General features: G+C 36.0%; 3 protein-coding genes, 1 non-coding gene and 1 pseudogene across 4 annotated transcripts; 3 read left to right on the top strand and 2 right to left on the bottom strand.

Moving 5' to 3' along the window:
* Positions 1-8,536: 8,536 nt before the first annotated feature.
* LOC100810875 (BON1-associated protein 2) lies at positions 8,537-10,037 on the bottom strand. Its single transcript, XM_006577271.4, has one exon. The coding sequence runs from the start codon at positions 9,583-9,585 to the stop codon at positions 8,959-8,961; it is 627 nt and encodes a 208-aa protein (XP_006577334.1). The 5' UTR covers positions 9,586-10,037; the 3' UTR covers positions 8,537-8,958.
* A 2,294-nt stretch (positions 10,038-12,331) lies between these two features.
* Positions 12,332-13,491, top strand: LOC100810348 (basic endochitinase). Its single transcript, XM_014774315.3, has one exon. The coding sequence runs from the start codon at positions 12,442-12,444 to the stop codon at positions 13,351-13,353; it is 912 nt and encodes a 303-aa protein (XP_014629801.1). The 5' UTR covers positions 12,332-12,441; the 3' UTR covers positions 13,354-13,491.
* Positions 13,492-14,611: 1,120 nt separating this feature from the next.
* LOC100809818 (rRNA-processing protein FCF1 homolog) lies at positions 14,612-18,493 on the top strand (annotated as a pseudogene).
* A 677-nt stretch (positions 18,494-19,170) lies between these two features.
* Positions 19,171-19,242, top strand: TRNAG-UCC (transfer RNA glycine (anticodon UCC)). Its single transcript has one exon. It is a non-coding gene; the product is annotated as a tRNA-Gly (tRNA).
* Positions 19,243-19,439: 197 nt separating this feature from the next.
* LOC100809282 (protein ABIL1) lies at positions 19,440-23,721 on the bottom strand. The gene is made up of 9 exons (XM_006577270.4): positions 23,450-23,721; positions 23,161-23,243; positions 22,323-22,473; positions 22,151-22,250; positions 21,956-22,048; positions 21,728-21,815; positions 21,549-21,601; positions 21,327-21,433; positions 19,440-20,132 (listed from the first exon to the last, which is right to left on the bottom strand). Exons 1-9 carry the CDS (start codon positions 23,504-23,506, stop codon positions 19,974-19,976), a joined length of 891 nt encoding a protein of 296 aa, XP_006577333.1. The 5' UTR covers positions 23,507-23,721; the 3' UTR covers positions 19,440-19,973.
* Between the last annotated feature and the right edge of the window lie 366 nt (positions 23,722-24,087).

Here is a 24,087-nt window from a genome sequence, read left to right as displayed (position 1 = left end):
AGCTGCAGAGGAGAGAATTCCAGCCAGGACAGCAGGTATTGCTCTTTAACTCAAGACTAAGGCTGTTTCCAGGTAAGCTGAAATCCAAGTGGTCTGGGCCGTTTATCATAAAAGAAGTTAGACCTCATGGAGCAGTGGAATTGGTGGACCCTAGAGAAGGGAGCTTCGAGAAGAAATGGATCGTCAATGGCCAGCGCTTAAAGCCGTATAACGGAGGACAATTAGAGCGATTGACGACCATTATCTATTTAAATGATCCTTGAGAGAGCCTACTGTCTAGCTAAGGACAATAAACTAAGCGCTGGTTGGGAGGCAACCCAACATTTAGTGTAAAAATGTAGTATTTTGTTTCTGTTCAAAAAAAAAAAAAAAAAAAAAAAAAAAAAAGCCCAACAGGTACAGATAGCAAAAGGAGGGGTGCCAATAGCAGAAATCAAGTGGGCTGCACGAAGAGCCGCGCTTAGCTCGAGACCTCGCGCTAAGCGCCAAGGTAAGTTTTTAAATTTTAAAATACGAGGGAATGCCAAAGGTCAGAGCGCCTGCGGAGCGCTTAGCGGCTGCCTCCCGCTAAGCGCATACACCATAATTGCTGGGCAGTTTTCGAAAACTGCCCAACCCCTCGTTTGCCTCCTTTGTTTTTAAATTTGGATTTTTCCAGCATTCCTTTTCTTCCCGTCTTCCCTCTGCCTTTCTTCCTTTCCTACTCTTCATCTCCTGTACTGAATCCTCTGAAGACTAAGCAAGAGTTTTTTTCCGTACACTCAGAGGTAAGCTTGAATGTCTGCATTTTTTGTGGTTTTGAACAGGGACTAACGCGCTAAGCTAAGCAAGAACACAAAGGGAGGAGATAGAGTATGGCTCACACGCTGAGCGCTCCTCACCCGTTGATACAGCAGAGGATACGAAGCACGCGCTTGGCGGGATCTGCCGCGCCAAGCGCGCTCATCTATTGGGAAGCACGCGCTAAGCGCGCTCTTGTGGCGCTAAGCGCGTGACAGCAGCAGCGCCCAGGGTGGCGCCAAGCGCGGGGCTGGGCCTCGGGGTCCAACAGCCCTTCTGTTTTGCTTTTCACACCTCCCTTCCTTCTAACTTCACCCCCCTCCTTCTACTTTCTGCACCCCCTGCTTTACTATTTTCACCCCTTTTTCTTTACTTTTTGCACTCCCTGGTTTACTAATTGCAGTCTGTTTGCTGTTTTTGTGGTTTTGTTTTTTGCAGATGGCTTCTCGCAAGCGCCGTGCCGTGCCTACACCAGGGGAAGCGTCCAACTGGGACACTTCCCGCTTCACATCTGAGATAGCTTGGCACAGGTACCAAGACAACATTCAGCTCCGGAACATCCTTCCGGAGAGGAATGTTGAATTGGGACCCGGTATGTTTGACGAGTTCCTCCAGGAACTCAGGAGGCGCAGATGGGACCAGGTGCTGACTCACCTCCCGGAGAAGCGGATTGACGTGGCTTTGGTGAAAGAGTTCTATTCGAACCTTTATGATCCAGAGGACCACAGTCCCAGGTTCTGCAGGGTGCGAGGACAGGTCGTTCGTTTTGATGCTGACACCATTAACGACTTCCTCGACACCCCGGTTATTTTGGAGGACGGGGAGGAGTATACAGCATACACCAGATACCTCAGCACTCACCCCGATCCTGACACCATCGCGGCCACACTGTGCACTCCAGGGGGGCGCTTTGTCCTTAATGCTGATGGTCTCCCCTGGAAGCTCCTGAGGAAGGACATGACGACACTTGCTCAGACATGGAGTGTCCTTTCTTATTACGATCTTGCGCCCACTTCTCACACTTCTGATGTTAATCTTGACAGGGCCCGCTTGATCTACGGTTTGGTGAGCCGCATGGACATGGATGTGGGCAGTTTTATATCACAGCAGATCAGCCAGATTGCCCAGTCCAGCACCTCGAGGCTCGGGTTCCCGGCGTTGATTACAGCGCTGTGTGACATTCAGGGGGTGGTTTCTGATACCCTGATCTTTGAGTCACTCAGCCCTGCGATCAACCTAGCATATGTGAAGAAGAACTGCTGGAACCCCGCCGACCCATCGATCACTTTCCCTGGGCCTCGCCGCACACGTACCAGAGCTTCAGAATCAGCTTCCGAGGCCCCTCTTCCTACCCAGTCCCAGTCTCAGCCATCCCAGCGACCGCGACATCCACCTGCTTCCACCTCAGCATCCATGGACATGCATGGGCAGATGCTGAGGTCCCTTCACGTTGGACAGCAGCTCATCATGGAGAACATGCATAGGCTGTCCCTACATCTACAGATGGACCCTCCGCTGACCACTCCAGAGGCTTATCGTCAGCGAGTCGCCTGGCCAGGAGACCAGCCCTCCACTGACAGGGGGGAAGCGCCTTCTGGAGCCGCTGAGGATCCTGCAGTCGATGAGGACCTCATTGCTGACTTAGCCACTGCTGACTGGGGCCCATGGGCAGACTTGGGCGGAGGCAGTTGATTTTTCTTGATGTTTTCTCTTTTATGTTTTGTTTTGTGTTTTGTTCTTATGGTCTGTTTAGGTATTAAAAAGAAGTAGTAGTAATAATATGAGAGATTTAGCATTTGTTTTCTGAATAATAATTGCATGATAACTTGAGCGGTCATAATTTTTGAGCTTGTTCTGAAAGGTTGAAACACTTGAGATGCCACTAGTCCTTGGAAACATTGGTTCTGGAAGCACGAGTCAGGTCAGGAAGTGGAACATGAATAGCACAAGGTGAGAAGGATAGTCTGATGGAACAAGGTCATAACTGGTATGCCGTATACTTGCTTTAATACCGGTGAGAGTGTGAACTTAATTGTGAGAGAAAACGCCTGTTTTTAAGTTCCTGGTTTTGCATCACTCTTGGATTGTTAGAATAGTTACTTAAGGTGGAAATGATCAAGGCCATGTTTGTTATATCTAGCTACTTAGCCAAAAAGCCAACCCAACATCATTTTTTCCCTTGCACCCATGATTGAGCCTATATATCATATTATTCTGAATTAACCCTTAAGCCAATAAAATGATAGGTCCTACCCTTTAGGATGAGAAGAGAGCAAAAATGGGTTATAAAGGTCTTAATTTGGGGGATTTTGGAAAATAGGTAGCTAGGACAATGGTACAGCATGTAGTAAGACACCTCTTACAAATTAGAAGCCCAATTTATTCCAAAAAAAAAAAAAAAAAAAAAAAAAAAAAAAAAAAAAAAAAAGGGTTAAGAAGAATGCATCGGAAGTATTAGAAATTTTTGCTCTCTTAATCCTAATTTGAATTTTCAAGAAAAACCATGATTTTTTGTGAGCCAAGCCCCAATACAAGCCAATAAAGTCCTTAGTGATCCACCTGAAGGTAAATAAAGATAACTATACTTGAGAGGAAATGCAAAACTTTGGAATCTTACTTGCAGGTTGTTAGAAAATTGCAGACACTAAACCATACACTTGTGAGCAGAGGAAAACACCAGCCTTGTGAGGAAAGTAAGGCAAGCCAGATTTGATCAAGATTCCAAAGGACTGACTAACCACTTGTGTGTTTTATGCTTTCATTTTGAGATGTTGACAGATGCGGAAAGGACCATTGGAAGAAGGAGGAACTAAGGCCATTGACAGTGTTGAAACACTCAGAACTTGTTTGGGAATTATTTCTATTTTTGGTTTGCTTGGGGACAAGCAAAGTTTAATTTGGGGGATTTTGATAACTGCTAAATAATTGTGAATTTATAAGAGTTAAATAGTCAAACTTTGGCTTAAAATTAATTATTTAGCAGTTATTTGTAATTAAAAGTGAGAAAATTAATTTAAATTGAATTTCTGGTTGCAGATACGAAAAAGAAGGCTGCATTTAGCAAAAGTGGCACAGAAAGGAAGAAAAAAGAAGAAATTCTGAAGCAGGCCCAATCCAATAGGGGCGCTCAGCGCGCATCAGGCGCTAAGCGAGCAACTAACTGGAGGCGCTGGGCGTGGCGGAAACCGTTACGCGCGCTAAGCCAGCCAGGCGCCCAGCGCCCGATCCAACAGACGCACAGGCGCCCAGCGCCCGATCCAACAGACGCACAGGCGCCCAGCGCCCGATCCAACAGAAGCACAGGCCCAGCGTACATGGCGCGCCCAGCGCGCGATCTGAACGCGCTAAGCGCGAGGTGTGGCGCTGAGCGCAACTACGAAGGCCCATAAGCCCACTTCAGCCACTATAAATAGAGAGGCAGTCCCAAGGAAATATCATCCCATCTCAGAGCATCACTCTCAGTACTTCAAGCCTGAGTTTTCTTCCCTTTCTATATTCTTTTGTTTTGTTAGCCTAGCCTTTCTTTCATCCCCAGTTGTAAGCCCTCAATGGCCATGAGTGGCTAAACCCCTAGCTAGGGCCTGGCAGGCCTAAAAAGCCAACGATGTACACTGAGCTTCAAGAGTTATCAATGCAAAAGAATTTATTCCAGGTTTTTCTGTTCTATTTCTTTTCTTTTATTCTTGCATTCATTCTTAAATCTCTTTTTGGGTTTTAATCGCTCGGGAGAGGGTAATTCTCAATAATATTTAAGATTCAATGCATGCATCAGTTTTAGGGGTTAATCGCTTGGGAAAGGGTAACACCTAATAGAATATCTAAAGAAAAGAATCATTGGGTTAGCATTGCTAGGCATAGAATGATAACTCACTGCCCATGCATTTAAGCAACATCTAGAACTTAATCTTAATGCATTTTAATTATTGAATCTTCACAAAGGCATTTGGGAGATAGGTAGTTAAAATAGGCTTGTCAACGTGAGGCATCAGGGGCAAGTAGTCAACAGATGTGGGTAGAACTAACACCATTTCATTGATAATGAATATCATACTTACATGCATCGTAGGCCAATTGGGTTTGTCTGGTCTTGGCATTTCTATCAATTGTTTTTTCCCTTTACTTAATTGTTTTAGTAATAGCACTCTTTACTATTCCTACTTTCATTTCTACTTTACTACTTTACTCCCACTTACAAATTGAGAGGTATTGAAAAGTGCAATAAAATCCCTGTGGACACGATACTCGGACTTCCGAGCTTTACTACTTGTCACGATTTGGTACACTTGCCAAAGCCCTAACAACGGTTGCAAAAGGACAGAAATTTTGTTCATATGAATCCCTCAACCCGTGTTAGGATGATATATTACATTTTGGTCTCGGTTGAATATTTTTGGACTAGATGTTATAAATCCTAAGTGAGATTTAATTACAGAAAAAAAAATCAATTTAATTAAAACTAATTCATTAAGTGGATTCATGATTATTTTAGTCCTAAATTTGAATTTCCAACTCTAACATCCAATTAAGGTTGTTCGTCAACATAATCTTGTTATCTTTCAAATTAGTTGAGTAGTTAGATTAGAAATTCTGTGCAACTTTTTCCAATGGAGAATACTTAAAAACTTAATTGGCATAGACACAATGGGTTTGTACAAAAAAGTTATCAGCATGTAACGAGTGCTTTCTTACTACTATCGGCATGTGGGGCTGCAATTTTGAAAACTTGATAACTTCTTCCAACACGAAGATTGTGGAAAGCAAAAGTGGCTTAAGATCCAGTCTATTGAGAGCAAAATAAATCAATAAACGTTTCAGCCAATGGTTTGCTTTCTCTCCCAAGGATTATGCCTTGAATTGCCATTGGCTTACGCTGTGGCTTAAGATTATGGCTAGACTATGACCTTCCTTTATGACTCAATTATAAACTTTCTGATTAAAAAGCTTCGATAAGTTAATTTCTATGCGAATGCATTATTAATTGCAAGTGACGTTTGTTAATGAACTTAAATTTATGTACTTAGAACATTGAAGGTTTTGGTGAGATTTTTATGCTTCTTACTAATTTATTATATTCACTTGGTTTGCCTATAATCATGACAGGGTGGATCCGATATTTTTTTTTTATATAATAGAAGTTTTATGGAGTTTTTTAACAAAAAAAATAATTTTAATATTGCAAATACATAATAAAATAATCCAAATATACAGTGAAATTCAGTTTGAGAGATTGAATCGAATTATGCATGCTGGCTTTGTTTTTACTTTTTAAAAATCTATAAACAGCAACGCAGTTTAACAAACGGAGGCCAATAATAATATATGCGACGGCAAACCGAAAAGAGGGGAGGACACCAAACCAAAATTACATTTTTTTTAATTATATATATGAAGTGTTTCTTCATATTATTTGAATGCAACTCAAACTATTAAAGAAAAAGAAGCTAGCACACCGAGGCATTTTTTATTTTTAAACTACCCTTTAATATATATAATTGCTTTTATTTTCTTCTTAAACTTTCAAAATGTAACTGTTACTTCTCTAAAAAAAATTATTATCACTATTTTCTTTAACTATTTTTCTGTTTATTTTTAAAAATAAAGATGCTTCTGTTTCAATAAGTAATATATAAAGTACGTGTCATTATCGCCACCCTATAATAAATTAATAAGTAATTAAAACCAAAACGTTAGAATTGTTATTAATTAAAATAATTTAACATGACAACATTGATTATGAATATGATGTATATAACATGAGTTATACAGACAAGTGCATACTTATTGGATTAAAGAAGAAAACAAGTAGAAGAAGTGCATCAATTTTCTTAAGCCGTACTACAATCTTCATTTGATTCGATGACAACAGAAACAATTTTATAAGGTAATGGAATTTTTGTTGGTGCATGCTTCTTGTTTGAGTCATCCATTTTGACTTTTGCTGCACAGCACAGGCAAAAAGTGCTTTGATTTAAGTCAAGCAAATGGCAAGATTTGTCATTTGTTAATGTTGGGTAGGTTTTGGATAGTGACACTATGAAACTTAATTTTTTTTTGTTAGTGCCAATATTTTTTTAAAAATTATATTTTTTATAACATTATTTTAAGATTGTATAATGATATATGTGAGAAAGTGAATTTGTGCTTAACTTAATTCTATAAAACCTACTTGTAAGGTGATAATAACTTTTCACTTATATAATTTATCTTTATATTATCTTTAGCTTTGAAGGAGGGGAGGTGTGGTCACACACCTAGATAGAAGGGTATTTTGAAAGTTCCATATAACGATGAAAAAAAATGGGACATGTTGAAGTTTTACATTGAATAAAAATGATGTCGAGATAAACTATATAAATGAGGAACCATCATCGCCTTACAAACCGAAGAATATATTATGATGAATTGTTTAATTTTTTTTTTGTCAACCCCTTAATTAATTCTTAATCATGCTTACATCAAAATGTATCTTCACATGGGATCTAGACATTATTTACTCGTTGGCTATCAACCTTGGCTAAAATAGTTAGACTAGGCGGTTTTGCTTTTCCAAATAGAACCTGAACCTGAAGAGTGAGAATGACTAATTACCCATGTGATGAGAGAAAACATAAAATCGCCACCTGTTTTCATGAGTTGCATTGTTCCAACTTCCAACAGAAATTAGTGGGAGTAATTGTGATTGCACAACAACAAAGTGATATGAACAAATCATCAACTTAACTCTTGGACCCATTTTAACGAGACAAAGTCTCTTTTTGTCATGGCCGTCTGAGTTCTATTTCATTTGATTGGAAATTAATGGCATTAAAAAAATTAGAAACATGTGTAGATCCATATCAGAGTATATCAACTGGTATTTAGCTTTGGAAGGAAAGACGATCGATCGATCATGAAAAGTTGAAAACGACACATTGATAACAATAAATTAGTAAGATTTATATAAAAGCACATAAATGTAACTATGATACCCTTGGCTGTTACGTTGGAATTAACAAATACTAGTGTACTTTTGTTATCCGTTATTTTTAAAGAATTGAAAATAATATTTTTTAATTAAAAGTGGAACATATAATATATTGCTAATACATTTTATTAAAATTTTAATAAAAAACATAATTTATTACTAATTCTTAAATGCTTAACATAACGATAATAGATACATTATATTCACCTTTTACGATTATTTTCTGAAAATATCCTACTGTCTGTACAAAACTTTATAAATCAAGTGTAGGATCGTTAAAAAAATCGTAGTTGAAATTATTTATACATATACTATTTATTAAAAAATATTACTTATAACTAATTTCTAAAAAAATGAACCCTTTTAGTAGTTATAACCAAATGAAAAAATAATTTTATTTTATATAAGTATGTAACATTTCTTTCTAAAAAAAAGGTATGTAACAGTTCTAAAAAAAGTAATTGTTTTCAAATTTTTAAAGAAAACTTAAACAAATGAAGCTATACATAATTAGAATGTGTTTAAACTAATTTTAACCATAAATTTACATTAGAACGTACTACGAAAATGAATTTTTTAATGACAAACAGACAGAAGTCAAGACGTTGGTGGGCCTTTTTTGTACTTGTTTCAAAATACAGGCTGCTAAACAAAACAAGCTTCAAAATCGACCCCAAAAAATTATGGATCTTGTGAAAGGCCCAACCTTGTACTAGTTTCTAGGTTATGAATTATGATGCAGATTTCTATATTGTGCGTGACAATAAAAAAGAGATTAGAACCATGATCTTATTGCCATTGGTAAACTACTATGTAACTGAGATCAAGCCACATGGGTTATGACTTTCCTCAACCCGCATTAAAAATCAACTTCACCATTCTAATCCTCTTTTTTTTTTTTTTTTACATAAACATTGTAAACCTCATACTTCCCACTACCAATTTATGGGGGCAAAATACAAATTAACAAACTCCAAAGAATATAATTTTTCCTTCTAAATTTTGCGTTGGAATTGAGAAAGGGAGCATAGGATACTACACATCAACAGGGAGAGAAAGATGAGTGAGCAGCGATCTCCACCGTCCATGACATTATTAGAGTGTGATGATGGGTTGGTGAACACTTCTTTGAGTTACCAAACAGCACAAGAATCCCGAAGCCGACATTGCCAACCCTTTATTTCCCGCCAATTCCCTCAATCCGTTCCAATCCTTCAACGCCGCCGTCGTTCTCGGCGACGACGAAGACGACGCCGTCCAAGACTCCCCTTCCCCTTCCTCCGTGCAAAAATTCTCCCAAGATTCACTCGACAGCATTTCCTCTTCCTTCGGTTTCTCCTCCGGCGCTGGTGTATCTTCTCTCCCATGAGGTCGCGGTAGCCTAGCGCTGAGATCTTCTCCAGCGCGGGGAAGCCGGAGCCGTCCATCACCATGGCGCCGATGTTCATGACCCCGTGGAACCTCCCCGACGGGCGCCGGATCTGGAAGGCGCTGAAGCAGGGCGTGGCGTCGTCGGCGTCGGGGGAGAACATGTTGCTGATGAGGAAGCGCACGGTGCCGACAAGGTGGTGGCGGAAGGTGCCGACGGCGTAGATGGCGACGCAGACGCTGGAGGTGTCGCCGGCGAGAAAGTCCTTTGTGACGCCGAAGAGGAACTTGTCGTTCCAGGTAGGGTTGTGGCCGCCGAGCTTGTCGACGCGTGTTCGGAGCTTGGTGGCGGGGTCGATCCACGTGACGGCGTAGGTTTGGAGCCTCCGCCGTGGAGACGAAGGCGGCTTCATGCCCTGCGCAGAGATCAAGTTGATCTCCAATACTTGGTGAATCTTCGCCGCCGACGGCATTCCCCTCACCTTTCGTACCACACCATCTTTATTCTTTCTTTGGTTTACCGCAAGATCAACGGACGTTATGGGCCCAGAAAGAATCAACGGTTGTGACTCCGGTGGAAGAAAGAGGGGTGAAACAGAAACAGAAAGCGTTAGTTTCAGAGGAAAAATAAGTGTGGGACCTGCGTTTATTATATTTATTGGGCTTTTTATTTTTATTTTTATATATAGTTATTTGTTAGGGTGAAAACTATAAATATTAGTTGTAAATAACTGCAACTGCAAGCCCAACTGAGCGAATCCCTCTGGACGTACTGCTGTTACACTCATAATAACAACAATAACAATAACACTGTAATACAACTAAAAGGTTTGTTCTTATTTACAGTTGCTATGTTTTTCTTTCTTCTATTTTTTTAAAATTTTGTTATTACATAATAAATTTAATAAAATATGAACCGCTTAAACTATTATTCTTTTTTCTTTTGCACTTTTAAGTCATTTTCTCCCAAGTTATATTATCAGTTCTACTTATTTGTGGTCAATGCCTAGTTATTTTTCAGTCTTGAATAGAATCGATCACTCACCTTTTATGATAATGGTGGTTTTCTTAAAATGATTTGAATCTTTCTCAAAATGTTTAAATTCTTTCATTTCATATTAATTAGATTTGTGTTTCAGCATTAAAATACTTCTAGAAAACGGTTCAAAGATAACTAATGATTGGAGCATTCAAATGTGTTTCCATCTCCTAGGATTTCGACCTAAGAAATATGTATCCCTAACTAAGTTGTCCGATCATGTCAGAATATGAAGAAGTCATTTTGAATTATTCTTTTGATCCCTAGAGGGAGGGTTAGCATTTTAAACACTCAATTGTTGTCAAACACCATATTACGAAGTTGCTATGTTTGACACACAATTGAGTATCAAGTCCACCATGAGGGTGGCCAATAATTGTGTTTGAAGGTGATTTCTCAACAGGACCATGGTCACTAGTATTTGACCTGGGGACTGAATGTAATAGACTAAGGATGGTTCATATACGAGGTCAACAAAACACCTAGAAAGTAAAGTATAAATGGGAGTGTCCCATTCACTTAATACACCTGAAACATTAGTATCCATGCCTTAAATCATATGTTTTTCTTACTTTGTTTTGGAGAATTGAATAGACTATGTAAAGGAAATAGATCTTCGATATGTTGAAACTTTATCGGTGCATGAAATCTTAAAAGTTTAATAAACTTTATATATCTTAAAAAAGATGAGTGAATTTATTCGATTTAATGAAGATGAAATTGATTTTTTATTTATTTTTATATTGGTCTCTTTTAAATTCACCTCCAAATCTGTCTCACTTGCACAGGCAAAGAAAGAGACGATGATGATAGTCAAATTCACTTTGGATTTGTTCTGTTGTCATCCCTAAATGCACTAAATCTAATAATACAAGTGGATTTAGATTAAATATTAACATTAACCAATATTTTACAGCAATATTATTCAATTTTTTAATATCTATATATATATATATATATAATGAATTATTTAAGTTTAAAAATATATCGTTTTGATTATAATACATAGATAATTTTAAAATAAACATAGAAACCAATATCACCTGTATGATAGAGCGGATACCACTGTAGGTGTCTTCAGTCACATTCATGCTTTCCTTTTGTTCAAAGTATTTTTGCTTTCAAGAATTTGAGAAGCAGATCAGTTATCAAAGTTTGGCCATTCCTTATTTGGGCATTTGGAGATTTTTTTTTTTTTAATTTGCTCTGTCCTTTTTCTTTCGCAGTTTTTAGTTTTTCTTTGGACTTTGGAGTTTTCTCCCTTTTCTTAAAAAAAAAAAAGAATAGCAAATTAAAAATTAAAATCGAACCTGCGAGAGATATATAGTAACTGAGTATTTTCTCCCAGGCTAATCTAGTATATTTTTCGGCATAAAAGATAGAGTGGACAAGCATTATACTTTTATTTTCCTTTTTTACGTGACATTACACTTTTGGTTTTAGAATCTTGTATGTTATTTTTCTTTCTACATTTTTGTCTTCTAAAGTTGACGAGTCTACTTAAATATAATTATCACAATTGGTGAGTCACGGATTACATTTCTTTTTATCGTAATGCATCATGTAGTTTTGTAATGATTAATGATAAAAATAATTACGGTGACGAAAGAAGAGTGCATAATATTATTTTTATTTATTTACCATATATTTTTTTTTCTTTTTATCATATCATTTGTTTTATTTAATTTTTTCTCTTATCTTCTTACTTTCTTTTTCTTGTTACAGAAAGTGTTGTAAAAAAAAAAACATTAGTCAAGAGGAATAGATAGATTACAATGTAATTAAATATTATAATGTGGAAAATATTATTTTCGTAAATAAATGATAATAATTAAATAAGATAAATATAGAAAATGAAAACAAGGTAAGGGTCTGAACTGAATCCTCTTTCTCGGGTCCTCTACTATATTATCCAGAGAAAAGTTATTAAAATGATCAGATTCCATGTAACGAGAATTAGACAAATGAACATAATTACTTTAACATGCTTTGCTCTTGATGTTTGTCTTCAGTCACGTCGTGGCACTTGCCGACACATTGTTTGAGATAATTACGCTTACCCAACTGAGTTTTTTTTTTTTGTACATGTCTAATGTTAAAACGACAGGTAATTTGAAAATAAAATATAAAAAATGGCATGAATTTAAGTTTAATTAAAGACGTTTCTATGCAATTATTGCACGAATGCAGAGAGTCTGCATGGTACGTGATGTATACTAAACCATCTTCTGAGGCTCTATAAATTGGTCCTCAATTAACTTGGTCAGTGTATAATCAAGCTAAGGTTGCAATGGGCAATAAAACAGCAAAAGTTTCAATTTTGTTTCTGTTGAATTTTCTCGGGTTGGTTTGCAGTAGCAATGGCGGAGACATAGTGGTTTACTGGGGCCAAGACGAGAGCGAGGGCACATTGAGCGAAACATGCAACTCTGGACTATACAAAATAGTGAACATAGGCTTTCTGGCAAAATTTGGCGGTGGGCGGGAACCCGAAATAAACCTAGCAGGACACTGCGACCCTGCATCAAACGGTTGCAAAAGTTTGAGCAAAGACATAAAGAATTGCCAGAAGAGGGGCATAAAGGTGATTCTCTCAATTGGAGGTGGCGAGACAGGTTACTCCTTGTCGTCCGCTAATGATGCTACAAAGGTGGCAGATTACATATGGAACAACTTCTTGGGAGGAAAATCATCAAAGACAAGACCATTGGGTGATGCTGTGTTGGATGGCGTGGATTTTGACATTGAAGTTGGTGGCGGTGAAAGCTTCTACGCTGTGCTTGCGAGGAGACTCTCTCAGCACAGCAAAGGAGGGGGCAGAAAAGTGTACTTAACAGCTGCACCACAGTGTCCATTCCCTGATGAACACCAGAATGGAGCACTGTCAACAGGGCTCTTTGACTTTGTTTGGGTTCAGTTTTACAACAATGGTCCATGTCAGTTTGAGTCTAGTGACCCCACCAAGTTCCAGAAATCGTGGAACCAGTGGATCTCGTCCATCAGGGCTAGGAAAATTTATGTTGGACTTCCTGCATCTCCATCGCCAGCTACGGCTGGTAGTGGCTTTGTGCCAACACGAACGCTCATAACACAAGTGTTGCCTTTTGTCAAAAGATCGCCCAAGTATGGGGGAGTAATGCTCTGGGATAGGGCTGCTGATAAGCAAACCGGATATTCCACCAACATCAAGCCCAGTGTTTGAGATTAATTTGGATATAATTATAAGTAAAAGTAAAATCCATGCAAGTTTGAAATTTCCTTCGCTTTTGTAAAATTCAGTTTCCTTGTGACGAGTTTAATTTGGTGTACTCAAGTACGTTAATAAACATCTGTTTCATTAAATTTCCTTCACTTGTGTTGATTCTCGTCTTGCAAATTTGAAACCATATGATTTTGTCTAGTCTGTAAAATTATGGCTTATAGCGCACATGATTCAATTTCAATGAAGAAAAATGGCCTTTGACAGGAATTATATATGAATTTACCTTCATACACTCATTTGCTTTGCACCAAACTTGTAGCTGTGATTGAGGTGATCATAGCCAAAACCATGGTAAGAAAAACGAAGATAGGCTTTGGAGGTGACAAACAGGGTTGGGCATCTTTGGAGATTAGAGTGTTCCATGATTTGGTAATATAATGGATCCTCACCTCTCTCTCACTGTGGTGTGGCGGTCAGCCACTCAAAGACTGTAGTATTACATTTATATTCATAATAACATAACAACTCGATCTATTAATCATCATAATTATTATTATTAATAATCTAATAGATAAATAAAATTGTTAATTTGTAAATCTTGGAGAACACATATTACAATTAGAAATTAGAAAGAATAAAATCATAAATTTGAAAAATTAAGTAACTAAAATTATAATTTAATATATTTTAAATTCTTAATAAATTAAAACGTGTGAAATGTCATTTTATATTTTAGATTAAATTATTTTTTTTTAGTTTGATATTTTATCTTTTAAAAAGTTATATTTTATTTTATATTTTATTTTTTTACTTAAATTTAATCTTTTATCTTTCAAAAAATTTAATCTGATTTTTTATCTTCTAAAATAATTAATTTGATCCTTTATTTTTTTTTGGTTTAATTTAATTTTTATCTTAATTTTTTTGTTGAGTTTTATTCTTTAGTCTATTTAAAATTAATATCATTAATTATTTTTTTTTTCAATTTTCTTCCCTTTTCTTTCACCTTTTTTTTTTTTTTTTACCTAAAAAGGTTCTTAAATGATTAACGATTTTAATGTAAAATCGAAACATCCAATTCAAAAATAAATAAATAAATAAATAAATAAATAAAATAATTTCTTTTAAAAATAAAGTACTAATTTTTTTTAAAAAAATAATCAAATTAAACTCAGCTGTCGGATTCTGGTCTCTCTCGGTTCAGACTCAGAGTATAGGGTTTTAGAAAAACTCAGGGACACCGGTAGGTACTGTTTCCCCCTACCTTTACGTGATTTATTTATATTTTTGTACCATTTTTTTTCTTCTCTTTCATATAATCAATTTAATCGTTATTTATCATTCGCATGTTTCCTATTGAAACCGGGTTTCTAGTTCTGAGGATTCGCTTAGTAACATCAATTAGAAGCTCGTGACGGTCATGTGTTTCTAGTTTGATAAACCATTACTATACTAATTACCGAAGAAGCTTGTTTTGGCTAGGTTTTTACATTATCTAGCTCTTTTTCTCCACCAACAATGGGTAAAGCTAAAAAAGGACCCAAATTTGCGGTTATGAAGAAGGCTGTCACTTCCAAAGCAATCAAAAAGTCAGTTTTTTCTTCCTTATATATCAGAGTTCTCCATTATGCTTTGGTTTTGCTCTATTTCCATTCCCTGAATGTGTGTCAAATTCAGCTATAAAGAAAAGGTTTTGAACCCAGAAAAGAAAAACCTTCTAAAGGAAAAGTTACCCAGAAACATGTAAGCCTTCATTCTCTCCATTTTACTTTTCTTCTGTTTCCTTGTGAATATATTGTTTTCCCTATTTTTAATTTATTTTTTGGTTTTAATAATCTTTTGTTTGAATTTGCATTATTTAGTCCAAGTCATTCATCGGCACTTTTTTTTTCAATACAATACTGCATTGGGACCCCCTTACCGTATTTTGGTGGATACCAACTTCATCAATTTTTCCATCCAGAATAAAGTGAGTGCGCTTTGTTGTGCTTTCTATTTTTTTTTTTTATAACATATGTTGTGGACTTGTGGTAGTACTTGTGTCCCTCTTATAAATAAACAAATGAACTATTATATCTGGTTCTACCCGCTCAGCTTTCCATGGAGTAGTTTGTTCAAGGTTATAAATTTATAATATATTGTGCATATGATTCTATGGAGATTTTCCTCAAAGGATTGGGATGATAAATCTAATATTTACTTTGATAGAGAATTAACATACTAAAGCATTTTAGTTTGTGATGAATCTAATTAAATCTGTATGGGTTGCATCATTGTCTTATGAAGCTTCTTTGTTTGTTCCTCACCCAATTCTTTGGATTTGTTCATGTAGTTGGATTTGGAGAAAGGAATGATGGACTGCTTATATGCAAAATGTGAGTTTGAAGTAGATTGTTTCAATTTATGAATTTCACATGTTCAAGTTTAGTTGAAAGTTGGACTTTCTGTATCATGTTTTAGAGACTATGTTGTGATTACCTTTGCCAGGATTAAGAAGATGATCTTTATATTTGAACCAAACATCTCACAGTCACATTCTATTCTTACCTTTGTTCTTCTATTCATACTTTGGATTTTCAGGCACCCCTTGTATCACAGACTGTGTGATGGCAGAACTTGAGAAGTTAGGCCAAAAATATCGTGTAGCTCTAAGGTAGAGTTATCTCTTGTGCTTTGATTACTATTAATTTATATTCTCATAGACTTGGGATGCATACATAGAACATCAAATTATATATATCCATGCTGGGCTTGTCCATGCATATTCTAGTTTTTCACCTTGTGCTTATTAATTGAATCTTAGATTGGGTAATAAATAAATCCTTTGAATATTTCTATTCTAAAACCCTGAATTTTTCAGTATGTAAAAGAAACAAATATCCAACTGAAATTTCAAAATTTATCACATTCTGTTAAAAAAATTGATTTACTGGGGCTCTAATACAACTGAGTTAATTCACATGGGAAAAAATGTCTCTTTTTAAAAGACAAACTGACAGGGGGTAAAACAAAGCGTTGGACTCCTTGACTTTATTTTCCTTTGAAATATCGTGGCCTTTTGTTACTATCTTCTTTTTTATGCTACTATTGGTCATATTCTTCAAGTAAGCAATTTCTCAGTCTAGTAGGGAAAATAAATTATAATGTTCTAGTTTCAGCTGCTGGGTGTAATCATTTAACCCTTCTATATGTGATAGGATTGCAAAGGATCCTCGATTTGAGAGAATACTCTGTACTCATAAAGGGATGTATGCTGATGACTGTCTTGTTGAGAGAGTTACTCAGGTGCGATTTTTTTAAAGTATCTGAATGTTCAAAAGCATCTGGGAGCAATTTAATGATTAAGATGAATTTACGATTTCCAGGCGGGATGAAAAATAACCTTTCCACAATCCTTTTTCTTGCCTACACGCTAGTTATTTATTTCATGCTTTAATTTATGAAACTGCACTATTTAAATCTCTTTGCTGTATATGGTTATCTAGACATCTAAACAAATTTCTACTGCTACTTTTGTCAATTTTGAATTCATTGTTAAGTGAATGGATATTATTGAATATTTTTTGCTTCATTCTTGATCTTATGAACCCCATTTTCCAAATTCATGGCAATATTCCCTTAAAGTGAACAATTTCATTACAAATAATTTCAACCAAAAGTGCCAGAAACACACACGTCTGCTGTGTATTTCATTCTCTTCTTTTTGGTCCAATTCATTTACGCAAACCATTTTCTTGGAATCAGCATAAGTGCTACATTGTTGCAACATGTGATCGGGACTTGAAGAGGAGGATCCGGAAGGTAAAGTTATTAATCATTTATTTGTCTTTCATGGTTTTAATATTGGACCATATTACCATGACCTACGAAGCATGAACTGGGTTTCTGTGTTGCAGATTCCTGGTGTGCCAATTATGTACATCACCAGACCTACGAAGCATGAACTGGGTTTCTGTGTTGCAGATTCCTGGTGTGCCAATTATGTACATCACCAAACGCAAGTACTCAATTGAGCGATTGCCTGAAGCAACAATTGGTGGAGGTAGATACTCAGAATTATACAATGATATTTATAGCCTTAAGTCACTAACTTCAAATTCGAGCTTAATTTGATTGGACTAACCATTAAACTTCGTACCCCATTGCCCAGAGGCTCTTCGCTATGCGAAGGTATGGGGGAGGGATGTTGTACGCAGCCTTACCCTTGCATATGCAAAGAGGCTGTTTCCGGATTCGAACCCATGACCAACAAGTCACCAAGGCACAACTTTACCGCTGCACCAGGGCTTGCCCTCGCACCAGGGCTCGCCCTCGATTGGACTAACCATTGATAAACAAAAAAGCAAATTTTCATTAAGTTGGGCATATTTACTCCCTCACTGATTTGTTTTAATGTTATTGCACACCACACAAACGAGTTTGACTGCATACTGCTTGAGTTCAAGTGAAATTGGGTAATATGAACGATTTTTGGTGTATTGGCAATAGTTCTGGACTCTGGTCAGTATGATCCTCCAATAATCAAACAAAGTTTTGCTCCTTGCAACTTAACTTAGTTCGGTACATTGACCCTCCCAAATAAGATGCACTTATTTTTTTAGTGGTTCATCATTGTCTCATCAAATAGTCGTGAATGGAAAGAAATTATTAATCTAACAATGCTAGACTGTTCCATGCTTACTTTTTTCTTTACCCGAGTCTACATATATCTGTATAGTTCTGGCACACCTGATGTACTTGTGATTCTCAATGCAGCACCAAGAATTTGATGCAGTAAAACTGGTAATGCTGCATATATACCAATAATCTTAATACTAATTGCTAGGTTGAGGAGCATGAAATCCTGCCACCGTTCCATGCGTGTTTGGTCCTTTTGCTGGCAGTGGATTGAATTCTGATGGAAGCTTTACTCTGAACAAGAAGCAACTTTTCAATTTTGATACCTGAAACTTACCTTCTGTAGCTTGGGAAGGTTTGGATTCAGTCAAATTTTGTTTTCCTCGTGTTGCGTTACTGTATCATTGTGAACCTTGGAGTTCCTAATCTGTGATGGCATTTTTTATATTTCTAGCCACATAAATTAATTGAAGTGATATATCCACATATATATTGATAGACACAAGTTTATTTTTCTTGAAAATAACTTGTTGAGTTCATCCTTCAAATGTTATTGGACTGATTTGGAAACTGGAAAATTAAGAATTTTTCATTTTTTTTCTTCTTCTTTTAGGGTCTGTTTGTTGGGTAAAAGTACTTTTAAAAGAAGTAATTTTGAACCTTTAGATGTAGTTATGATGTGTATTTAAACGAATTTCATCTACAAATTCCACATTTACATTTACATGCATCACACTGGAAATTCATAAAATTTGACTAATTTGTTACGAAATTCATAAAATTGAAGATTGAGTTACGTGCGCACAAACTTCTAAAAATTAAATCAATACTTTTAATAACAAAATTACATATTTACTCAACATAAATATTGAAAGTTCATTCTTTATAATGTAAATCACTAAGTTTCAATTATATGATGATTATATATGTTTATTATACTTACACATATATGATGTAACCAGTGACTAAATATTTTGCTCAAGTTGATGACCGAATCAAACTTAATATCACTGACAAAATTAATGACTGAGTTAAGGTGTATTATCAATTAACATAAAAATAAAATAACGAATGAATTATAATATATACATGCATGCTTAAAAAGAATCGGAAAAGGTATAAATATAAAATTTGGATTGTAGATGCAACTGTAGATTATATAGGAAAGGTTAATTTTGTACGACCATCCTGCACCAAAAAGCGTTTGTAGTCCAACGGTTAGGATAATTGCCTTCCAAGCAATAGACCCGGGTTCGACTCCCGGCAAACGCATAGTTTTTACAATAATACATTTTTATTTCACATCCTGATTGCCTTGAGGAATTTTACAGTAATAACAAAGCCCACAAATAATAATGGTTTTGATTTACACGTTACTTAGCATACTCAATCTCCATATATACTAATACACATCCTCTTTTTTAGTCTTTTTGACAACGGACCTCTTTCAATTTTTGGTAGTACTTTGATTACAGCAGAAATTCGACATTTCATGGTTTTCTGTTCGGACGTATTTTATTTACTAGTGCAAGTCCCTGCCTTTTGGAAAATTTTATCAACATAAAAGACCATTTTGGAAAACTTTATGAAGCTTCATAAGACAAGAAAGTCAAACTTTTTTCTATAGCATCAATACACATATGGTGCAAAAAACTCACTAACCCTATACATAGATCACAATTCACAAGTTCATATTTCTTGAGTAATCTAGTGAGTAGAAGATTCAACAATCATCATTCAAAGACTAGAACTAGAAATATATACTAATGTAATTCTGTTCATTAGTGGACGAGTGGTCAACGAAAAGAGAATTATATCAAAGTTGTTTTCTTAACTCCTCTTTTATGAAAAAATAAAAAGAAAAAAAAGTGGCATCTATCCAATCATTGCAGAGCTTGCATTTGCCTCAAGAGGTATCATTCTTAACTCCTCTTTGATAAAAAAAAAAAAAAAGAATGACATCTATCCACATCATCCAGAGCTTGCATTTGCCTTGATAGGTATCATAAGACAGAACCGGCCTTCAACTTAGCTGCAGTTTGCTTGACAAAGAAACTAGAAAGCACACTTTTACTGCGAGTGTGAACTTGGACAGCCTCACGTCCATTTCGATCATCAAAGGAACCATATGTTGTCAATGGTTTGGAATGCTTCAGTGCATCCTGCAAACACAGTTTCATCAGTAACTTCGCCAAAGTTACACCACAAAACCACTAAAAAATCGTCCTTTAACTCTGAGACTCTTAAGTTCGTGTAAACTGGCTAGCTGGAATATATTCTCCACAATTTCAGCTACTGGTGCACTGGTTTGATAGAATCTCTAATATTTGGTGGAAGTAAAATATAAACAAATATTTTTCCCCAATGGATGTGAAAACAACATATGCATGCTGTATTGAAACCAATGTATGTAATGTTCGAATGAATCAACAAAGAGTAAATTTGGATAGTATTCATTCACACAATTTAAATATATTATATTGTATAACAAGCACATATTCATCAAAGGTAACCATATAAGATCAGGTAGATAGGGCAAATGTAGCACCAAATGCTTAATGGACAGCACAAAAGCATCGGCTTTTAAACCGAAGCATCTCAATAAGTTGGATTCGTGTTGATACTAACCTGGTTGTGAATTTGTGATATCGAAAGATTTACTGGATCAATATGATCCTGAAATTATTAAATTTGATGGACTGGTAGTACTAGCTAGTATGTTTTTGTTGGAAACTACATAAATAATAAAGTTGTTCCACTCTCCAAGTTACCTAGATTCATTGTAACTTAAGAAAATAGTGTTACAATTATTAGCTTAGTAGTTCTTTTGAATTGCATCTTGGATTCCTTACTCCCTTTGTAACTATTATGTATATAAATCCTTAGGCTGAGTGTGCTACTTTGTTAGAACAATTAGTTGAGGCATAATAATTGTTGGTAAGGATAAGTGGTTAGATAGGAGGAGGATGTAAGAGAAGAAATATTCAGTATAGTATCATTTCATTCATTTGTAAATTGATCAATTACTCTTTGTGAAAGTATTAGGATTGAGTTACTGGTATAACGAACTTCCAAAATTGTCAATCAAATCAGTCAAATACCCCCTTAAGCCTATCAGACTGATTATCCTATTCTAGAAATGAACTTCACACCGAGCCTTTATTCACGTGTAAAATCCAAACTAGTACCCCTGATAAATTCTGACAAAGATCTTGCCTGGCAATGCTAATTTTTTTTATCAGTTTTGCAAACACACGAAAATAAATAGCAACATATTGGTCAACAATAATCACAATTTCACTATTCTATCAAACATGGCACCACCAGGCATTTGAACCTGATGAAAGTGGCATTACCCTGCCTGTGGCACCCATAGTTTGGGTGGCAGCACCAGAAGTAGGAACTCCATTTGTCAAGTGAGGTTGTGCTGCTGAGGTTTTCATCCGCGTACTCCCTTCACTATCTACAAGCACAAAAGTAGCAATTGTAAGGAGCTATTGTCTATACACATAACATAACCATTGCTTGCCCAACTGAACTGAATTATATAATACATGGGATGCAGCTATTCAGCATACCTAAAAGGTGGAAAACTCCAGAGATCTTCTTATAAAATTTTGAGTCCTTGGTGCTGCAAAAGTGGATGTGTTAAAATATTAAAATAGCACTCCCCGTATCTTGAGCTACAATAATGCCATCAATGGAATGCATAACAAATAGAGCAACAGGCCTACACAGCCTCAAATTATAAACTTACTTTTTTGAAGTGCGTGAAGTCTGTTTTTTTAAGGTAGACTTAGTTTCTGATGCTAAATGCCATGAAAGAGTTTTTGAAATAGGGGTACCTAGATACAACAATACACATTCAGTTAGATAATATGATGTACACTTACCACCAAACCAAAAGAAAAGGGAAAGGGGGGAGGGGAGGAGAACATACGTCAAAACCAAAAACTCCAGAAGGGACAATTTTCCAACAACAGACCTGAAGAATGAAGACGAGTTCTGGTTTGAAATGAATTTTGTCTTGCACCAATTTTTCTGTGTGGGATGAAATGTACCTTTTTATTGACGGGATCTAGCTTGCATTGTTAAACAGAAACAAAGAGAACCATAAGAAAACCTAAATCTGTAGAGTCAATAATTAATTCTGGAGGAAAATGAGAACAGTACAGCATACTTGGCAAAATGTAGTGCTTATGATGTCTGGGAATGAAAGCCAACAACTGCTGTTGCCGAAGACCTTCTTTATCAGTGTACATATGCCATGTAAGAAGTCTCTGCATGTAAGCAAATATCTCACTTCAACTCCAATTAGAATTTATTTATTTTGACAAAATATTTTTAATTACCTGATTCAAAGTAGAGACCTTCAAATCCATGGTCGAGACATCAAATGTTTGCTTCTCAAGAATGTCGCTTAACTTGTAAGCCACAGTTCCTAGATGATCAACAGCATTAACAAGGGCCCTTACTACATAATCTTTCATGTTGTCAAGTACCCTGAGGCATTAATAAAATAAATCTCAGGAGAAATCCATTAAGTTCACATACGGAAGAATTATCAGCCGGCAGTTACACACAAGCCTATATAATACAATATTAAAGGAACTGTCCCAACTGTCCCTCCCATATGCTGTTAAATTAGCTAGTCACAAAATTTTCTAGGTTACGAATTCATTTGAGGATGACCATATGCCATATCATGCATCCATCCTCTCCAATTTCATTATGGAGAGACAATCATACATTGTAAGAATCAATGGTACAACAAGTGCTTCTGCCTATATACAACACTATAGGAAAGATCAGGGTTCAGGGCCCAACACAACAGAAGTTAAATTAACAAAACATATTTTAGTTAATGTTCTTTAAGTGTCCACTTTAAGACCATTCAATATTTGTTATCAGAAATCATTATGTTAATTTCTTATCTTTTAAGTACTCTCAATCAGCTTTCTTGTCTACAACATATTGTTTTATCCATCTAAATCAAATCATACAACTAGCACTTAAAGAAATACCAAATGCACAATGTAGTAGAAACTTTTAGCCGTAACATTGACAGCCTGGAACTAACTAGCATTTAGCAGAGCAATCCAGCGGAATCACTAGTTATTAAGGGAAGGAGGTAAGGTCACCTTACAGAACAGCAAACTAAAATACTCATTAACAAACAAGTATCCTTACATTGGTTTTTTATCACTATTGAGATAAGATTTCTCACAGTAGTCTGCAGCAGAATAGAGTTGAGGCCTCAGGTTCTTAAGTTCCTGAAAGAAATGTTTCTCAATTAGAATGAGTAACGTTTTTTTTTTTGCATTGCTTAGAGGTCCAAAATCTTAGTAATGTCATAAAGAGGTTTGATGATATGAATTTGAACAAATGAGAAACAATAGTAACAGACACGGTAATTCAGTTTAGTAAGTTGAAATGAATGGCAATTGTGGTAGAAGTAAAAAGAGAGAGATCTAATGACCTGCAAGGCGAAGATGAAGCTCTTGCCGTGTTCCATGGAAACCTCGTCGAATGTCATGGCACAATGTTCGATAAAAGAACTACTATTACGTTAATATCAGGTTATTTTGTTTGGTTTGGTGGGAAAAGCAACACAGGTGGATCAAATTCAAGAGCTGAAGAGAGAGTGAGTCACAAAGAAGAAGACAACACAGTCAAATTCCAAAGACAATATATCACTCCTTTCATTACATCCGAAAATCTCCCAACACAATTAACTGATTAAGAATTATTATGTTCTCTGTTGTAACGGAAACGGCAATTTAACTTCAAAAGACATCCATGCCCTTCGCTTTCTTATTCCATTTTTATATGAACTGGTCCTACATTATAAACAACATCTTATTTACACATGTATCAATACCATGTTTATATTTATAAACATACATACTATATGATAAATTATGTCATTTTTAAATCTCAACTTTTAATTTCTTTAGTTAACTACTATATTTTCCCACTTTAGAAATAAACAAATTAAGTCTTATTTTAAAGCGGGTGCAAAGATACAGAAAATGAAAAAGAAAAAAAAAGTTAGGGAATATGCTCTGCTCTCAACTAAAGGCAAGGCACCTAAAGATTCTAATCTTTCATGACGCA

Source organism: Glycine max, chromosome 3 (assembly GCF_000004515.6).
Source record: "Glycine max cultivar Williams 82 chromosome 3, Glycine_max_v4.0, whole genome shotgun sequence".
NCBI lineage: Eukaryota > Viridiplantae > Streptophyta > Magnoliopsida > Fabales > Fabaceae > Glycine > Glycine max.
This window is presented reverse-complemented; position numbering and strand designations above follow the sequence as displayed.